The sequence below is a fragment of the Teleopsis dalmanni genome, chromosome X (genome assembly GCF_002237135.1).
Source record: "Teleopsis dalmanni isolate 2A chromosome X, ASM223713v2, whole genome shotgun sequence".
Taxonomy (NCBI): Eukaryota; Metazoa; Arthropoda; class Insecta; order Diptera; family Diopsidae; genus Teleopsis; species Teleopsis dalmanni.
Genome location: NC_051848.1, coordinates 69629560 through 69651478, shown reverse-complemented (window position 1 = coordinate 69651478; position 21919 = coordinate 69629560). Strand labels below are relative to the sequence as shown.

Here is a 21919-nt window from a genome sequence, read left to right as displayed (position 1 = left end):
CAAAACGATAGTATAGGAATAGGAATAAACAGGGTACCAACGGGTACCCTGGAGCAGTGCTCTGCTCCCAACGATCCAGATATTTTGCGCTGTTTGATTGCGAATTTATTATATTATTAAGTTTAATTTCGGGGCAGGTGTCTCTTATCATTGTGAATGTGAATGTATATATATTTGGTTATTTATATCCAATTTTTCACTCATATTCTTTTTAACATGATAACGTATTATCCGTATTGTAAAGCTGACTTGGTAGTACTGCTTTGGTAATATATATCAAGCAAATCTGTTATCCATTGTAAGGGACAGAGCTGAGCAAAATCACATCCATTACCAATTCCATTATGATTACAGGATAATTGAAATTGACAATTAAGTTGCGGTATTACAAGTGGAAAGGAAATTAAAAAAACCAAACTTTTAAGTACAAGAAATTTGAATTGGGAATGTGAGCCGCAAGATTACAAGTTTAATTAGAATTGAAAATATAAATATCTAATTCATGTAATTACAAAAAGTAATTGACTAGAAGAAGAAGTAAGCATCGAAAGATATAAAAAATCAACAAATATATTTATATATACACACCAAATAGATATAATATGCGCTAATTTGATGCGGAATTATTATATTGATTAAGTTTAATGTTCGGGAGGTGTCTCTTCTCCATTGTGAATGTATATATATTTGGTTATTTACATCCAATTTTTCACTCATATTCTTTTTAACATGATAACGTATTATCCGTATTGTAAAGCTGACTTGGTAGTACTGCTTTGGTAATATATATCAAGCAAATCTGTTATCCATTGTAAGGGACAGAGCTGAGCAAAATCACATCCATTACCAATTCCATTATGATTACAGGATAATTGAAATTGACAATTAAGTTGCGGTATTACAAGTGGAAAGGAAATTAAAAAAACCAAACTTTTAAGTACAAGAAATTTGAATTGGGAATTGTTTACAAGTTTAATTAGAATTGAAAAATCTAATTTCATGTAATTTGCAAAAGTAATTGACAGAAGAAGAAGAAGCATCGAAAGATATAAAATCCAACAAATTCCTAATTGTTTAGAAGTTCTGATGCTTTAGAAGGTCTACAAAAAGCACTACACAAAGTTTTTAACACTATCGTTAACTGCGCAGAATGCATGAACATGGAAACATTGAAAGCGCTCTTTTACGTTTCGTGGGTCCCTCCTATTTTAGTATCCAGAATGAATATTCAGAGATCGCTCTTAATTGGTTGAGAAGAATTTCGAGGCACTCCTACGTCAGTTTTAAAAGTAATATGAATGCCATTAAAGCTTTGACATCTACCGTTTACCGTTTACCTTACCTCTATTTTTTGACGCCTTGACCTGTGAGTGAAAAGTGAAACCAATTTTTCTGTAGCAGTTTATTTTTAGTGTATGAAATTGAAGAATATTCAATGTATAATTTATTTTAATGGGATTAGAATTTCTGGTTGTTTGATGTTAGTAAATATTTTGAAAAAATTATTTTCTTTATCTGGAAAACTTTTCTGATTCAAATTTTTTTATTTGGCTATTATGCAACTTTTTCGGTTAAGATGTTGCATTTATCATGTACCAAAGTGCATCACTTTTTTTTTAGAAGAATAGAACTAATTTTTTAAATTTATAAGAAAATATATTTAATAAATAAAAGTTTTACGAATGTTTTGTCCGAAAATATTTTGCAAATGTATTTTATTATTAGACTACCTCTTAAGTGGTAATAAATAATAGACAATATTATAACCTTTTGTACGAGTTGAATTCAAACACTTGTGAGAAAAGACTCGGTTTATAGAAGAGAAAAGTAATTTTTTATGAAGAGGATGCAACTGCTGTCACCACTAGTATAATATAGTAAAGATCAATTAACTGTACCAGTTATATTACTGATATAATAAGCACCCAATTTGTCAGTTTCATTTTGAATTCCGGTTCTACTTCCTTTAAAAACTTCTTTCGTGAAAAATGATTTTCATATCCCGAAGAGGTGCTGGTTAATGTAGTTAGGTATTTCGCAGATCTTCCCGAAAACCAATGTGGGGATGGGACTCGTAAATAAAATGATGGTTTCAATAAGTATATTGAAGCTGAAAGAGATTATACCGAAAAATAAAGTTATTTCTATAGTTAAAAATTTGTTTATTCTATGGATATGAAAATTTATATAAAGATGTACTTTAGAGCTAAACAGTGGATAACACTGCATTTAAAAAATTTAAATAAGACGATGCAAGGTTTTCTTAAGAAACATACAAAACAATGAATTAATTTTAATATATTATTTTATTTATTTAATTATTTTTTTTTTATTATTTGGAACACAAAACGTACAATATTATAAATATGACTACGACTAGTACAACTGCAGAGAACTATCAAAGAGTTTTTTTATATTTTATAATACGTTTTACAAATGTCAAGTTGCCAAAGACTTAATGCCTCTATTTAGTAGTAATTCAAATTATTATTGGACTACTAATTCGGGGGTAGATCTGAAGGCTTGATTCGTTTAAGTTTCAGACAAAAGTGGATTAGACAAATGGTGGGCTGTCTCGTTTCGATGCTGTTGTAACCGTTCTTATTGCTTTACCGCAAACTTTTATATAACTGCAACTGCAGATTCGCTCTTTAAGTCCCGATGGAGATCAGTAATGAAACACGGAGCGTTGACCAAATTTCTTAGGATTTTGTTTTGGAAATTTTGTCTGATTTGAATAGACGATTTTGGCGCACATCTCCATAACTGGATTGCATACGTCCACGCCGGAGCTAAGACTTGCCTACAAGCAAGTCTGTCATTAATTTGTTGCTTGATGAAATGGGTGATTTTTTCCTAAAAAGCCAACATAATTTTTTGTATTTTAATTTGAGATCAACTCGTTTTTCTTTATAAGTTTTTTTCTATTTCAACTTTGCATCTAAGTTCATGCCAAGCTGTATTGGAGTAAGGTATTCGGTCACTAGACATAGTTACCGGCAAATAATCGATTATTAAAATTAATTATTAATTTAATATATATATTATATTATTATATATAATAATGTAATTATTAATATAATTTTTGTTTGTTCAGAATATAGTGGAGTGTAAGGAACTGATTTGGTTTTGACAAAGTCAGTAGCAATTTCTATTTTTACTCTCATGTTCCTCTCTAAACTAACAATCAAATTTTTTATTTATATGTGAAAGTTAATCTGCTTGTATAGTATATATATATTTCTTAGTTCATCAAATGCAAAATACAATTTTTTTTTGGTAAGATTATGTAATCAATATTCAAACAGTTTTTCTCAGATTTTGAATCTCGTGTACGTATTTGAACGCTTTACTGGTCTTCAAATATTTAACTTATCAATTAGAAACTATAAGCCAAATTTAGTAATTTATCTGTTGCGATGATGCTTAAAAAACGATTAAAACAGAAGCTTGTGGACGCACATTTGATATATACATATATATATATATATGATTAAGGAATATTTCTATCAGTAAATAAGTTATTTTTTTAAGTTATGAGAGTTATTCTAAATAATTAACAGAGAAATTGGCAATACTTCGGACACAAGCCGGACTTTCGGTTCACAACTTTGGCTTGACAATGCTTTATACTCGTAATTTATAAGCAAACATTCTGCATTTATAATTTCTCAAATACTTGTTTTGTCTTCGTCACACCAAACAGATGCCGTGATTGTGTGTTGACAAAAAATTTAAACTTTTGTCACATTTGCAGCCATAAAACCGCAAAATCAGGTCCAGCCTACCTTTGAACATTCGCTGATGACTTGATTGACTCAATGCTGTATTTTCCCCATAAGTATTGCGCTTATGAGGTTCAAGTACAAAGCGTTTCAAGGAAAACTATTTTAATTGGACGCTCGATACTCGAAATTCGGCATTTGTGTGGTCTATTATTTCACTGTTATTTCATAGATAAAAGTTATAATATTTTAATTTAGATACACTTTAGCACATATTTTCTTTTACGTGCCCGTACGTAAGCCAATATTTATGAGGCAGATTGTAAAATAAATGCTTGATTTGATAACATATTGTATATGAATAATGCAAAATTTTGAAAAAAAGTATTGAAAACTAATTTCCAGAGAGAAGAGAAACCACAGCCCACAACTTATACTCAACAACATCTATCTTAGTTTAAAAGTAAATTATGTCAAGCATTTGGGTTTTTATATTGGTCAGAAATTTATCGTAGATAGCGAAAAATTGCTAAGAATAAAAATTAATTATGGTTCATTAAAAAGTTCAAAAAACTAAGTATTTAAACAACTTACCGGATTCCCAACATATGTATATTTTTTTATACTTGGTCCATTGTCTTTTAAGCAGAGATTGCCACCATTTCGATCATTTCAATTAAGAGACTTTTATATCTTTGTCAGTAAATGTAATGGCATAGCGATCAATAAATCATCTGTATACTATTGGGTATGCGGTTATGTTTAAATTGTTGGTACTAAAGTTAAGAAAGAACTCCCAACTACCGACTCAAACATATAATTCTGCTGTCTAAAGACTTATTAAGACTTTTTTGGTAATAATTCGGTTAAAGTCAATTATAATAATATTTCATTTTGCGCCAATAACGTTTTGTGATACACATAAAAAATTTAGTGATTATTTATTTCTTAACAAAATCGTATATCTTAGAATATTTTTATTCTAACAAATCAAATGCTTCAAATAATCCGATAATCTGATCATTAGCGAATAGTGCGAAAAATTCAACCTATTCGATGCATATTCGAATATTCATATAATTTGAATAGTCTAAATATCAAGTGATTCGAATAAACTTAACAACTTCAGTAATGTCAAAATAAAATTTTTCACAACTTCGTAGTTCACTACATTTCATTCAAAGGTATACTACATAATTCTTCCGCTGTATCTTGTTTCCTAGTCTTCAGCTACATTTTGTCGTTATATGGAATACATATCTATGATATATGATGATCATAATCTTAATATAATTTTTGGATTTAATGTATACCAGCATAGGTATATCAATTATAAAGTTAGCTTCCTAGAATCACATTTTTAATATATAAAAATAAATCCATTATTTTAATCAATTAATTTACTCAAAAGAAGTCAAATATCGATCAGGAAAAATTTTAGGAACTTAAGGTTTGACAATGAACGAGACTTAAAATTTTTTTTTTCCATACATTGATATGACTTATGTTATTGTTAGGATATATTTTGAGAGGTCTTAAAAGACGCTTTACAACATATTAATCAGCAAAAACATTTTCCTTAGTGTTAATACAACTTAGGATCTATAAAAATTTGATTTTATTTTGAAGATTTAATATTATTGTTTTTATTTTTAATTAGTATTTTTATGTCCAATTAGCCGTGACTACAAGTTGTTATTATATACATCTTCATGATCTTTTCAAAAGCGCCACACTTAAATTCCGAAAAAGACTCAAATCGCATCCAAATTTTCATGTTCGACACTTATCTTTTGCAACTGCACTAAATCTCCGAAGAGAAAATCATTGATAAATATCAAGAGCCTAGCTCAATAGCATATATGTTAGTTTTTTAAGATTCGCAAAATTATTGTCAATTTCTATTTAGAAAGATTCAATAAATAAATCAATGAAAGAAACAAAAATAAACTTTCCTTTAATGGACTATTCCATGCAGTGAGGTAGCCAGAATTGCATTAAGATGGTGGCAGTAATATACTGCAAAATATATAAGTATATATCTTTGGCAATGTTATTTAAATTAACTATAATAAGATTTAGCAGATATGTATGTAAGTTATATATACATATCAAGAGAGGGATCTCTGGCACTCGAAGAGTCCATTTTTATTGTTGACGTTGTAAACTGTTACTCTATTACTTTATTGCACTGCTTATTACTCTAAAGCAGGACTGTCTAGACCAGATGTGATTGTGGGCCAATACAAATGACTGTATAGATTGGAGGGCCGTAGAAACAAATACATACGATCATGGTTGTTTTTTGAGCAAAATAAAAATACGGTTATTATGTTAAATTTAGTTTTATTGATTTATTAATTTAAATTCATTTATTAAATATCATAAAAATAAAATAATGTAGTTTTACTAATTGTGGTAAATTAGGAACATGTCGCGGGCCGCACAAACATTACCCACGGGCAGTATATGGCCCGTGGACAGTATTTTAGACAGCCCTACGCTAAAGCGTGAATCCCGCTACTATTATTTGAAACAGAACAATTTTGCTTTTAGTTTTTAAAATTTTATAAAATTTTAATAGAACTTCCAGCACAATGGGCCTGCAAGCCTAAGTGGATCCCTTGGGATCGCCGGTATAACCTAACCTAACAGAACTTTATTAAACGATCTAATTACTGACTCTCACTACTAGCCTCACTACTATTTAATTGTAAATAAAACATGTGTACCTTGAAATACGCTATCTGTATTAAGTATTTAAGACAGTCTTGAAATATTTTTAAAAACGGTGAAAAACTTTCTATTAAAATATGAGTTCATATGCTGAAGCACTGGAATATTTTTATTGAAAGCATTAGTTTAAGTTTATTTATTTATCTATCAGTGAAACATTGTTCTATTAAAATTTTATTAATTAATAAAAACCTTAACCAAGTAAGAAAGGAGGCCTGTATTTTGAGGAAAAAATGCGCTGGAGTTAAAACTTTTATGTGACAAAGTGTTAATTCAATCCAAGTTTTTATACATACTTGTTATATAAAGTTTATATAGTGAGTTTTTTTTTCTAATATTTAAATAAATAAATATATCTTTATATATGTAGGTATACATATATTAATGTTTTGGAACGATATGAAGAAATCAAGCTATGGTAGTGTTGCTAAGCAATATCTTCATACTAAATTCACTAAAAGAAGTCTCTTCTCTGCTTTTCACAATTTTTTTAATTTTCTTAAAGTTTTTAATTTTGAAATTTGCTTATCTGCAATAAACGTATATATTCTCCTCAATTAGATTGTCAATAAAACTTTGGTAGACATTTTGGTAGCGTTTTGTTTATTTTTATTTGTTTATCGGTGTTTCGGCAAACATATGAATAAATTTAAACGCTTTAAACGATTATTTTAAGTACAAAGTTTACCTACAATTTTGTTGAATTATGAATTATGAATAAATTAAGTGTTTTTGCTTAAAATTAATTCAAATTTTCTTAACAGTAAAAGTAAAGTGTTTACTTAAAACTGCTCATCAACTAAAAATGACAAAATTCGAAGGTTTTTGTACATTTTGGGCTTTTGGACCTTTTGAATTTCAGAATTAAGATATTTGCATTAACTCACTCGATCATTGAAAAATCCAAGTTTTATATACATTAATATGTAAATAAATATAAAAAACTTAAAATACCCATAGTTATAAATTTTGCATTAATAAGCTCAAAAAAATTTTAATTTTAATATCCCTTAAAACCTATGAAAAGATATGCTATATCTGCAGATATAGCATAGCGGGCATTAACGAGTTTTTATTTGATAACTTTTTTTGGTTTTTTCTATTTCGCAGATTTTATTTAAAAACCGACAAACAGATCTTGCCTTTCATTAACTAAATTTAATTAGAATTTATGTTAATTAATAAGTTCGAAAATAAATATTAGTATAATATTTTTTTTTCAGTTTATTAATACAAAAAAAAATATTTCTTTTCTCATCAAATGTAATGCTATTCATACGACATTTGCCGAAAATTTACATACACGATTATTTGAATCGGTTTTTTTGAGGGAATAAACCTAAAAAGATGCCTATATAATTTTTACAATATAAGTTTTTACATATTTTGTATATACAGGGTGTTTTGCCTGAAAATGCATATAATATTCATAAAACAAATAAATAATCGGTGTACTTATTCAATATTAATTTAGATAAGACATATTAAAAAATGTTTATTTGAAAAAATTTTTATTCGAAAGCCATTCAATATCTCAAAAATGATGGATCCAAGTAAATTTCGTGGCAATTTTTAGTTTATTAAGTATGATTTATTCAATACTTAATACAAATTTTCTTACACTTAGATGAGTTCAGAAAGTTTGATGATATTTTGAAAAATTTTTGAATCATTTTCGAGTTATAATTAGAAAATTCATTATTTTAAATAAATTTTATTTATTAATAAAAGAAATTGAAAGAAAACTAAACTAAAATATTAAACTAATATTTTCTTTAAGTGAAAAACAATTTCCTTGTAATGTATTTTGTTGAAATATGTGTTCCCTATTTTAATCTGACTCCATTAGGGACCACTCTGAAACTAGCATGGTTACATACTCATATAACATAGCTTCAGATTTTTATTGACCAAAATTAATATCAGTCATTTTTGATATTCTCATTTAAAGTAAAGCTTTTGAGGTTTCAAAAAAATTTTGTAGACACTGGAATAAGTGATAATTGGAAGATGGCAGATCAGTAAAATATGATGTGAGTCGTATACATCATAAACTGTAAAAGCGAATTACTAAACTTCAACAATATCCCGCATTATTTTTAAGGAAACTATACATTTTTTATAGATTAATGATTCCTTTTTTATAAACTTTCATATTTCACTTTTTCATAGATAACACACTTTTTCACCTCAGCAATGATTTGGTTCAAAAATATGTAATTTTTTGGAGATAAGTCACAGATGTCCATGCGGCGGAGCAATTTTTTCTATGTAAAACCATCTTGAACCCATATGTTAACATTTCAAATTAAACAACTTCAACTTGCTGCAATAAAGTTTTATGTCTTCTTCATTTTAAAACAATATCTTTCACTAACAAGTCTTGTTATATATCGGGAGTTTTTTTTAGCTGCATCAAAACTATCGATATCGATAAATATTGTTTGACTCCTAAGAATGTTAAACTGTGTTGTTCATTCTGTTTAGTGGGGTTTGACAATTTATCATAAATCTGGTCCCCTCGTTCGTGCGTTTTAACGCTTCTCGATTACTTTTGATGGGGTTACGTTAAGTCATTGGTTCATGCCGATAGCCTACAAATTTGCAGTTCTTGAAGCATTGGAAGCTAATGTGCATGCCACCATTGACGCTATACAATCACAGTTATTGCAAAAAATAGTTAAAAATTTGACTGATGGAATAAACCATTTAACTCGAAGCCGCGTTGGACATACGCCGGGAATCGTATTCAAAAAATAAATGCCGTCAAATTTTATGCCAGATTATAATAATAAAAATTTCATTCCAACAATATTTCTATCTATTATTATTGTTTTATTGTTTAATGACAACATGGCTTAAATGTGAATTTAAGTGAGTAAAAATGCATTTCACTTCTTTGTTGGATAGAAACGAAATTTTTATCTTATCAACTTAATGATACTGCAGTTTTAGTCTTACATCTTGGGGCTTAATATCTTCTTATTTTCTGTTAAAAAAGATTTTAATACGTGTTTGATTTGCATATCCATATCCGTTCTAAACACAAAAATATCTTAGTGGTCCTTGGTTGAAAAACGGTTGGGAACTACTGATATAGAGATATTTTTCTTTTAAAGAGCTTACAAATAAAAAGTTAACAGAAAACATGTTTAATTTCTTTTTCAGATTAGTCTCTTTGGATGTAGAATAAACTTATAAAAGTTGTCATTATATTATAAAAGGTATATTATCCATTAATTTAAGTCAAAAAAAAAGAAAATGAAAATTTTATTCACCAAACTCTTTTCAGTAAAAAACAGCAGGAACAAAATCAAAAAATACTCTTGAACTTCGAATTTGACATCCTTTTCACGCAGACAAAGTACAAAAATTGAAATCTGCTTAATTTAAGTGATATTCGCGATTTAGTCAGTCACTATAATTTTATTTTGAATGCCATGACTTATTTTTAGTCAATTGTTTGCAGAATTTTCCGTATGACTTTTTAGAATATCATCTGTTCTTCTTTCAGTATGCCATGACAAACGCAGACCATTACCTTGAGACTGACATAAAATCTAGGATTTCTTCATTGTAAGAGTTTTATATAATTTTTTTAATCTGGGTTATAATCTAAAACACAACAGGCACTGCTTTTTAATATCAATTTTAGTCTTTTATTTCAATGATTATGACTACGAATTAATTTCAAAAAGCTTTTCTGATTTGTCAATGGCTTAGTAAGAAATCATACAAAGGAAAGATTTCATATTCTTTTTTGTAGACTAGAAAACTATATATAATAATTATACAGACCAGTAACAACACACATTTCTGAATACCTGGTTCGGAGAGATTTAATGTTAACAAGATAAATGATAGCAAGTCAGAGAGGATGCCTTAACTATGTTATGGTACTTTGAACCTTTCAACGATAAATCTATTTCTTAGGCTTTAATACTTTTCGTATTTGAGAATTTCGATTGTATATTATTTGCAAAGACATTGGCGAGATGCAATATTGTAAATCTCATTCGAGTCTCATTGAGTTAGCTATGAGATTTTAATTTTCAATTTCTTAGTATTTTTTAAGTATCACTCACGCATTCACCGCTGTTATCTGTTTAGATATTAAGTCAACGGTGAGCATGGAAATCTATAAAAACAGCAAAACAGTATTATCACCAATAAATATAAATCCATATCTCTGTAGTTAAACTCTGCATCACAAAAACTAGAAGTCAATGAAGTAGTACAATGTTTTTGTAAAGTATTAGTGCTTGCGGATAAGCATTGCTATGCCTGTTTTAGAAGGCATTTCTAGAACAAATATACAGAATTTATTATGCCATCTATTGGTTGTGATGTGTGCTTGTTTAGTTGGTTACTTATGTCTCGCTTTTATTTCAAATTTTCAAACAAACTGAACCGACTATTGGTTCAAGTGGTTCAAATTAAAAATAAGTAAAATTTAAAATATTATTATTTTAAATCAAAGAAACATAAATAATCAAAATTTGTTATTTTTTATTATATAAAAATTATTTTTAACAAAAATTACAATATACGTATTTTGTACAACTTTCCAACTCTACGGACTGGGGATTATTGAAATGACTTTTTTTTATTATATGGTAGTCTTTTAAATAATTTCATGGCATTTATTTTTTGAATTTGATTTCCGGTTACGAATATGTCCGTCGCGGCTACGAGTTATATGGTCTATTCGATCAATCCAATTTTGACTATTTTATGCAATAAATGTGGACGTATGGCATGAACATCGCCACATTAGCTTCCAATGCTTCAAAAGTTGCTGATTTGTCGGTTGTCGGCATAAACTAATGACTTGACATAGCCCCATAAAAAGTAATCACAAGGAGTTAAATCGCACGAACCTGACCATTTCTGGAAATAAAGTTGTTACCAAGATGATTTCGCAATAAATCGATTGTTAAGCTGTAAGTATGGTTGCGTCATCTTCTTGGAACAAAATGTCTGATTTGGCGATGTTTAACTGATTAATGTTAGAAAATTGCTGAATAAAATTGAGTTAACATTACTCGATAGCGGTCGCCATTTATCGTAACAGTAGTTCCTTCCTCATTTCGAAATAAATAACTACCAATGATGCTGGCAGCGTATAAACCGTACCAAACAGACAATTTTAATGAATGTAATGGTGATTCGATAAAAACTTGAGGATTATCTTCGCTCCATGTACGGCAATTTTGTTTATTGACGTAGCCATTTAATTAGAAAAGGGGTTCATCACTAAACACTATTCTTCGATATGAACATCGCAAACAGATTTGTTTTTTTCAAAGTAAATTGCCATAATTTGAAAGAGTTGTCAAATCTTATTTATTATTGTTAGGGGATTTGGCTCTGCTACTATCGGGTCTATTGTACTCCCTTCTTTAAAGTAGGTCTTTAAGCACTATCAAACCTTACTGAACGGAAATGTTCAGCTGTCAAATTATAGTTACGGATATCGATAGCTCTTATACAGATAAAAAAAAACACCAGATGTAAATATTCGTTCCAATCAATATATACAATAGTTTCTCTGCGGGTAATAATAAAATAATTTTTTTAAAAAAGTATGTATCCTTGATTATCTACTTCTGCATATATATTGCTGATTTTTTACTCTTTTAAATCAATAAGATAATTTATTCTATATCATTGATAGGTTATTATTGATTTGATAGACAATAGAGTGATTTCAAACTTTTAAATCGTTGGTTGTATTGTCTTCTCTTCTAGATATTTCTATTGTTATACGGAAATATCTTGAAGAGATATTATTAATTACTTATTGAAATTGTTTGTTATTATTTATTAGACGTGTTTTAATCAAATATATTCCAGTTTCTAATTTCTCTTTCTTTATTTTAATCACAAAGCTTAGTGCAAAAATGGCGGCAACTAATTAGTAAATATCTAAGAGGGAATAAAATTTCAAAATTTCTATTAATACAATTTTTTGCTATTTTGTTAAGCTGTCCAAAGGGCCAATTTACCGATAAGTCAATAAACTTTTTGTTAACCTTGAACTTCATTTCTTACATTTTCTTCAACGCAGAAGACTCTGCGCTGCTAAGACAGTCATCAACTCGAGTTACAGTTTTGTGTGGTCAGTAACCAATCCAATAAAATCAGCCAAATGCACTTAAGGAGGGGCAGCGCGAAAGGGAAATCTTCAAGTTATAAAAATGCCAGAAGAAACAGCAAACGCAGTTTAGACAGACCGGCCAAGAGAACTGACCACTTCAACATGGAGTTTTTAGACCACAAGCGAAATTGAATAATAAGTTTGCATTGCTTTTGCAATGATCTGACTTTTGATTTTGATTTTGCTTTGATTTTAGATTTTTGGTTTGTGGTTTTGATTTTGATTTTATTTTTAAAAATTTTGTTTTGCTTCTTACTTGTTTGCTTTTGTTTTTCAGTTAGTTGAAGTTTAGCTTAATGCGAGCACAGCTGAAGCCGCTCAGCTGTTGGCACGAGATTTCTTATTTCATTTATTTTATTTATTTTCAAATAAGTTCTTGTTTTTGATTTTGTATTTGCGTTTTTTGTTTTTAACTCAGTGCGACTTCAATTTAAGTTTCATTCATAAGTGAGCAACGCTTGCGAACGGACGAACATTTCAATCCAAACGTCTTGAGAATTAATGAGAAATACATAAACAAAAATATTAAAAAATAAATAATTTAAGTAAAAGTATTAAAGAAGAAATTAACAAAATTAAGTGTGCTTAAAAAAATATAATATATATGTATATATACTACAAAAATATTTAGGAAGAAATTAAAAAAAAAATACTGAGTGATTTTTAAACGCGTTAAGACGAGAACAAATGCGTATATATAACAATTAAAAATAATTTGTAAAATGTCCTTTTTAATTAAATAGCAAAAAATCGTTAAAAATTCAGTTCTTTAGCAAATATCGGAAAAAAAAATTTCCAAGTGGTTAAAAAAAATAATTTCTTAAGATAAGCAATTTAATAAAACTGCAAATAAAAATAAAATCTCTGTGAAGATGAAAGATCTAAACAAATTCTTTAATCGACATTATAGTGCAGTAAATTCGGAAGATGAGCAGCAAGTAACGGGACAAACGAGTCCAGCGATACTGCTGCAGCGTTCCAATTTTGCAGATAATCAACGTCGTAAGAGTTTGAATCCAAATCGTTCGTTACTTTCAACTCCTGCGGGCATTTTAAGCTCCTTTTTCAATGAAAGAGAAAACAATAAACGCGCACGTTCACCAAAATGTAAGTATTAATTAAAAATTGCGATTTTTTAAAGTTTTATCCCTTTATACAAAAAAAACGGCATTTTTAAAATAATGCAATTTTTAAAAAAAAAAAAAAATTTATAAAAAAAAGTCAAAAGATGCCATTTTTAAAACAAAAAAAAAATTTTTATTAAAAAGAAAACGCTAATTGGTCAATTTTTAATTATTGTTATAAATAGAAATTAAAAACAAAAAACTTAAATTAATTTATATTAAAGTCTGAAGTCGAAACGTCGAAAGTTAAACAAAAATTATTATAAAATAATTGCTTTTTTTATTTATGACAACAATTAAAAATTGACCAAAAAATAATAAATATTTAAAAAGAAAAAGAAAAATTTTTGAGGCTTTATAAAAATATAAATTTTGTATTATATACATTATTTTTATATATATTAAATATATTTACAAGAAAAATTTTAAAAAATGATTTTTTTAAAACCAAAACAAATAAAAATATAAAATTTTATTAAAAGAAAAGTTTTAAATTTTAGAGGCTTCATAAAAATATATTTAGATTATATATATACATATTATATTATATAGATTATTTTTATATATATTCAATATATTTATAAAAAAAATATTAAAAAACGATTACTTTAAAACAAAAAAAAAAATAATTACTAATTTTATTAAAAGAAAAGTTTTAAATTTTAGAGGTTTTAAAAAAATATATTATGATTATACAAAAATAAATACAAAATAAAAATCATATTTTATAATTATAACAAAAAATTTTTTTCGATAATATTTCTAATATTAATAAAATAAAAATATATTATATAATTAAACAGAAATACATATAAAATTAAATTTATATATAATTTATTATTTTTTTTTTATTTTGTTTTATTTTTATTATTTATTATTATTTTCATTATTTTTTAAAAATTTTTTATTTATTATATATAATACACAACTTTTTTAATTATTTTTAAAAATTATAGTTTTTTTGTCTGTATCTTAAAGATAACTAAAGACTATAATCAAAATATTGGTGGAAATAAAATATAATATTTCAAAATAAATTAGAAAGTTGTGTATTACTTCAACAATTGATCAACAATAAAAATAATAAATAAATAAATTTTATACGCATAAATAAATTTAATACACATAAATAAATTATATTTTTTTTTTAAATCTTATTAAAAAAATTTGAAGTTTTTTTTAATTAACTTATTGGATTATTTTTTTTTATATGTTGTTATACTTTTTTATATAAACTTTAAAAAAATTTAACTGTTATCTTTATTTCGATTATAGTCTATTGATAGGTTATAGTCTTCTAGGACTGATTTTGTTTTTTCAAATTTTGTATATTTAAACTCACACGAATAATACAAAATAAGCCTAAAAATAAAACATATTACAGAAATTATTAATATAATTAGGTGTAAGATAAATAAAAAAAGTATCAGAAAATTATTAGATAACAATATTTGTTTAATTTTTAATTTTTTTGTTTTAAACTAATTAAAGTGTTCTGAGTTTTCTTTTATTTTGTTTATAGATTTTTTTGATATTTGCGACAATATAAAAATAACCCAAAATAAACATATTTATTTTATTAACATATTTAACACAATAAAAAACGAAAGAAAAGAAAATACTTAGATTAGAAAATTATTTAAATAAATTTATAAATTTATTCGTTCATTACAAACAAATTGTGAGTGCTCTTTTGTTTTGTCTATTGTTGTTTTTTTAAATTATTACTAACAACACAAATATTGATCAATTAGCCCATGTATAATTTTTTTAAAATTTTTTAACTAATTATCAGATTTTTTTTCTTAGTCAACGTGTTTTTGATTTTTTATTATCTGGAACAACTGAAAAGTTGACTATTTATCCCATAAACGAAATATTTAGGTAATAAAAAATTTATAAAATAATTACACAAGAAATTAGAAAATTTTTAGACTATCCCATTAAATTATATTTTATTTTTTATTTTAAATAATTGAAAAATTGTGAGTTTTTTTACATTTTTGTCGACAACAATTTTTTTAAAAATATTATTTAGGCAACACAAAAATTAACCAATTGAATAAAAAAATTTTATAAAAAGTGTGTTATAGAGTTACATAAAAAATTAACAACAAAAAATTTTATAAAAAGTGTGTTATAGAGTTACATAAAAAAGTATAAAAAATCTTATAAACAAAATTAATATTGTTTAAGGAACCGTCAAAAAAAGTTTGTTATATGATAAATAAAAATTATTTCCGTTTATTATTTTAATTTTTAATATTTCGACCTTTCGATTTTTTTTGTCATTTGTAAATTTTTTTTTTTTAATAAATTTTAGCATATTATATTACATATTATATGGTGAAATATTTATACCACACACATATACTGTGTTGTACGATAATTCATGGCAGCAAAAATTTAAACAAATATCGATCATTGAAAAACAATATTTAATTTTTGATTAAAAACTTCGTTTTGTTTATGTCAACATGTTATGTTCTTAGTGTTCAGATAAGATAAATATCGGCTTCTGTAGAAAATCCATCTTCTGTTTAGTTAAGCATATATATTTATATTCAATTCTAATATTTTATTATATATTGTTGTGTGTAAAATGCATGTAATGAGATTAGATTAGAAAGTGTTTTTAATCAAAAAATAAATATCAAACCAAAAATTTTTAATTTATTTACACATGATTACTCTTGTTTCATATGAAATCACACTAAAAAATATTGGTGGTGTATAATATTTTTTTTTTATTGAGGACAGAATAAAACCAGGGTACTCAGTCAGTTGGTCATTGTCATCATTGCATCAAAACTGGAAAATGCAAAAAATTTGTAGTAAAAAACAGAAACTGGGAATTATTAAAATATATGAATTTGTTACTCTTCCTTAAAATGTGTTGTTTCCTTCATGAATCCAAGAAGATCAGATGATCTAAAATGAAGTTTCAGCATTGTTTATGCTCAGGCTATTAAAAACCTATAATCCCAATTTAGATCTTAAAAAGTCTTGCTGAAAGAAATATAAAAGCAGACAAATTAAAAAATTAAAAACTTAAAGTTTTAAAAAAAGTTGCATATTTATTAAAAAAATTAAATAATAAAAAAATTAATTTTACACATTTTCAATAACCCAACATTTTTCTTCCAGTAAGCAATTATTTTCTTTTAAATATAAATTTAATTTTTAAAAATTCTGGAAATTTTATAAATTTATAATTATTTTTTTTATAAAAATTGTTTAATAAAATATTTGTCATAAATATTTATGTTATAAATAGAAGTTATTAACTCTGTTCCATAATTAAAAACAAAAAAAAAAAACAAAATAAATAAGACATTTAAAATATATGATTTAAAGTTAAGGAATTATTTTTTCATATGAAAGCAAAAACTGATGAACAATACAACAACATTTTATTTTCAATTAACTTTTTATTTGGGTCAACCATAAATCTATATTGGCTTTTTTTTAAACATACTTTAAAATACTACTAAGATAATAATACAATATAATAAAAACAAAATGCATAACATATAGAAAAAAATATACAAATATATAGAAAATAGAAACTAATAAACAAATTGAACATTTTTTTTTAAATATTCATACAAATTTTTATAATAAATTTACTATAAAGTAACATTTTTAAAGTAATAATTTAAATACTACTAAAATAATAATACAATATAATAAAAACAAAATGCATAACATATAGAAAAAAATATAGACGAGTATATAGAAAAGAGAAATTAATAAACAAATTAAAAAATTTTTGTATTATTATATTTTAATACTTTTATTTCATAACAAATAAATAATTTTTAATTAAATAAGATTTATAATTGGTATATTAAATCATATTTTTAGATTATTAATTTCATATTATAAATTTCTTATTATTATTCTTATTGTTATAAAACATTTCTTATTATTATTCCAATTTCAATATTGACATTTCGTCATTGGTATGCAATTTTAAATTAAATTAAATATATAAAAATAAATTATTTTTTAAAACAACAGATGGCTTTTGTTTAGACAACGTAACATCAGAAAAATTCTTCAATGTTCAATAGATAAAAAAATAAATAATTTTTATTCAAAAGCAATAAATAATAATATTAAAAAAAATCTTAATAGACTTCACAAAAAACAACATAAATTAATTTAATAAATTTTGATTTATTATTTATACTAAAATTCAATAAAAAATATATTGTTTTTGCTAGAAGAAATTTATACATACGTACACAAAATATAGAAAACTCAGACGTTATAAATATAGATAACTTTTTTTTATTACTAACTATCATAATAATAATAATTTAATTTAATAATAACATAATAAATAATAAATATTATTATTTTTTTGCTATAATATATATAGTTAACACCAGTATCAATCAGTTTTTTAAATTTGAAAGGTTTTAACTAATGTTGTAAATTTAAAAACTAAAAAATAAATACTTCAAATAGTATCCACAACGAAATGAAATGTAAGTTCTATATGGTTTAGTATGTCAAAAAAATAAAAACTCTAATACGACTATACGAAATCATACAAAATTTTTAACTTTATTAATATTATGTTGAGGCTAGTTGAGTAAGTGCATCTGAGCACTTTTACTCTCTATTAACTGCGAGGTTTCTTCAAAACCCCTCTTTGCGCCTTGACTAGATTATTGTTTATCACTTCATCAGACTAAGCAATAATTGATTACAGATCTGCATACCTCCCCGAGGAGCCAGTAACCATTCTGTGATTTGATAACGCTAATTGTATAAACTTTATTATTTTAAAAAATATTTCAAATAAAACTAAAATTCAAAAAAATTATACAAGCATTATTATTTTATAAAACATTTCCATTAAAATTTCAATTAAAAAAATTTTCTAGTAGACATTACGTTCACTATATGTTCTCATATATAATAAACTTAAGTTTACTAAATTTTACATCCTTTATATTAGAATTTAGTAGAAAATTTCCCAAACCAGTGACTTTGCATATAATATTTGTTGTTTTCTTTAATAATTTACAAACAACACTCAAATGATGCGTAACGTAGCGTATGAGTAACACTTAAATAAACAATAAGTGATTCACTATCGTTGGTTTTGTTGCAATCTTTCTAAGATAATTCGTATTTACTTTTAGTTAGATAATTGTTAATTGTATTATTATTAATAATTAAAACATATGATAAAAATATTCCAATAAATTGCTAATATTTAATATTAGTGACTCTCATGTGGGCTTCACTGCAACAAAAAAAATTGAAATAATTTTTTTCCTTTTTAATTTAATTAAATAAAGAAAAATAAAATAATTTATTTTTTTAAAAGGTTTTCGAAAAGTAGTGTACTAAAACAACAAAAATTCTTTTATTTTATATTATTTTAATTAATAGAATTTTTGGCTGTTTCGAGTATTGCCAAATATCCAGCATCAGTGGTCTTGGAAATATTTCTTGTATTTAATTATTCGTATTTAATTCTTTTTAAGAATGCAAGTACTAAGAATCGAACTCGTACCCTGCCAAATTTGAAGCTCAGCGTCAGCACTCCTTAACCAACTGACATAAAGACGTACTTGACTTTTATGTTCGTAGATTTTTCTGGAGTTTTATTAATTTCTTGTGAAAGTTTTATAAACATATTTGCTTTTGTGTATTTAAATTAAAATAAAATCATGAACCACCTGTAGAATAATTGAATTAATGAATCATATTTTTATTTTTAATTGTTACATTTTATTTTTGTTGTGAAAAAATCAAAAATTATTTATTTTTTATTATTAAATCATAAAAAATTGAGTGATTTTTTGCTGAAAATAATTTTATTTATTTGATTTTAAATATATACACTCTTTGCGTTGATTATGTATTATAAATAATTGTTTCAACATACAAATTAATACTATATCAGTCCGCAATCCTTGTAGAAATTATTTAGTCGACTAGAATAATATTATTAGTTATCACGTTTATTTTGTTTGGTTTTAATAAATTTATTCTCTATTTATTGTTTGGTTTGTATTAAATTAAATTAATTTCTTTTATAAATTTTTAATTCAACTTTAATTCAATTAATTATATAAAATGAATAATAAATAATATAAAAGGAATATTTGTTGTTGTAGTTCACTACTGTTCGAAAAAATCTCTTAATAATTTTACTATTATATTATTTGATAACATATATTATATATTTATATATTAATATATTTAAATAATACTTTATGTAATTTGTGAATAGTTTTCCTAGTTATCAATATAACTTCATATAATAGATATTTCTAAAATAATTCAAGGCAAATACAAGTATCTAGTGTTGTCATCAAGGAAAAATCAAACTACAAATGAAGAGAATAAAATTATCATAAATTTTAAATATCGTTTGAATTAATTTAAAATATTTTGCGGAAGCACAACATATCAATTTGAGTTAATAAAAATAAATTTTTAAGATTTACTGTCAAATATCCATTAATTACAGCAAAATTATGTACGGCGAAGTATTTAAACATTTGTTCGCGAATATTCGTTCGCGTGCTAAAATGCATTGGATAAATAAATTAGTTAATACTAAAAACTAAAATCTGATATCTGATATCTGTTTGAATATTTAATAAATAATAATACCCGAACTCAGCGAATAAATCATTCAAAATACAAATTTTACTTGACTTGTTAAATATTAAGAAATGAAAATAAATAAATAAATAAAATTAAAAAACTTGTTTTTAAATAAATAAAAAAAATTGTATAAATTGTATTAATCGCTAATATTACGAATTTTATTTATTAAAGTTCGGTGTTTCTTTAATTGCGCAAAAATACAATATAAAAAGAATTCAAAAATTTGTGATATTTTTTCACGCATTTCAACAACTCAACTCAACTCAACTCAACTCAACTTCAACAAAAAATAAAATATTTTTTTCTCTAATCTGTAACATTGACCCAGTTTTTGGTTACCGTTATTGAAAAATTAGTATTTATTATTATAAATAATAATATTAGTTTATAAATTATGAAAATACTAGAAAATTTAAAAAACTATTATCCAAAATTTCATATCCACAAGACGGGCGGATCGCACACACACCGATCTTTTTTTTTAGCAATTTTTAAGAGTAAACTAAATTAAATAAACATTGAAAAAAAAAGTTATTAAACTGAAGGTGATGAATAAATTTCAGACACGTTTCTTGGAAAAATAATGTCAAGTTCTTAAATTTATATCATTAAATCATTTATATTGTAAAAGAAAATATTTATGTAAAAATGTTGTTTTATTTGAAATGCATCGTGTTAACATCTAAGCAAAATATTAATAAAGTAATGAAAAAGTGCAGTTTGGAATTAAATTGAAAGAGCTTTCCAATGCCATTTTTAATATGAGAGTCAGGCTTATTTTCAATCAAAGACGTCATATCCAAGTGCTTCCATATAAATAGCAATATAAAATCCTAAATAGTGAACTGATGTGTGTAGCAAAATATCTTTAAACTTATGCGTTAAACTGAAAACTCATCTACCTTTCTGTGAATCAAACAACTGTGCCGAGAATATGGAAATCCAATCTTGTAAACATATTCCGAAAATTTTTCAAGACTTCAGATAAATTTTAAAAGTATTAGACTTTGAGTGTATACCTGGAACATTGTTACAATCGAACTTGACAAACGCGCCATATATATATTGCATTATCTAAGCTTATTGGTGGAACACCAGGTCGTTTAAATCAAATTAACTTTTTCGTAAATCGTGGAGCTAATCATAGATTTATGTCTATCGTAATTAAAAGTATTCCATTTAATTTTCTTATTAAATGAAAACTGGCTGGACTGTTTGCACTACGCTAGCTCTCAATATCAGTAAGGGCCCAGAGTCTTGTTGAAATGGTTTTTTAAAATTATAGCTAATCCGTCTAACTTTAAAAAAAAAATAACATTATTGCAAATTGCTTGGATTAAAAAAAAAAATTTTAAAAATTATATTTAAAATGTAATGATATTATATATTATTACTTTTAATTTGTAATTGAATTGTAAGTTCATACTGTACTCTGTGAGTAGATTGCTCTACCAACAAATACCTTCCATTCATCTCTAACAGTTTTTCTATTAAATGACGGAATGGACTATTTAAAATGTATTAAGTTTAAA

The 21919-nt window shown here is 25.2% G+C and overlaps 1 protein-coding gene across 1 annotated transcript in view; it reads left to right on the top strand.

Moving 5' to 3' along the window:
• Window positions 1–13233: 13233 nt before the first annotated feature.
• LOC119688083 (scavenger receptor class B member 1) overlaps window positions 13234–21919 on the top strand; it is a 77602-nt gene continuing 68916 nt past the window's right edge. Inside the window, exon 1 of the mRNA XM_038102719.1 lies at window positions 13234–13728. Within this exon, the coding sequence (XP_037958647.1) occupies window positions 13494–13728 (235 nt within the window). The 5' untranslated portion in view covers window positions 13234–13493. The remainder of the gene's footprint in view (window positions 13729–21919) is intronic.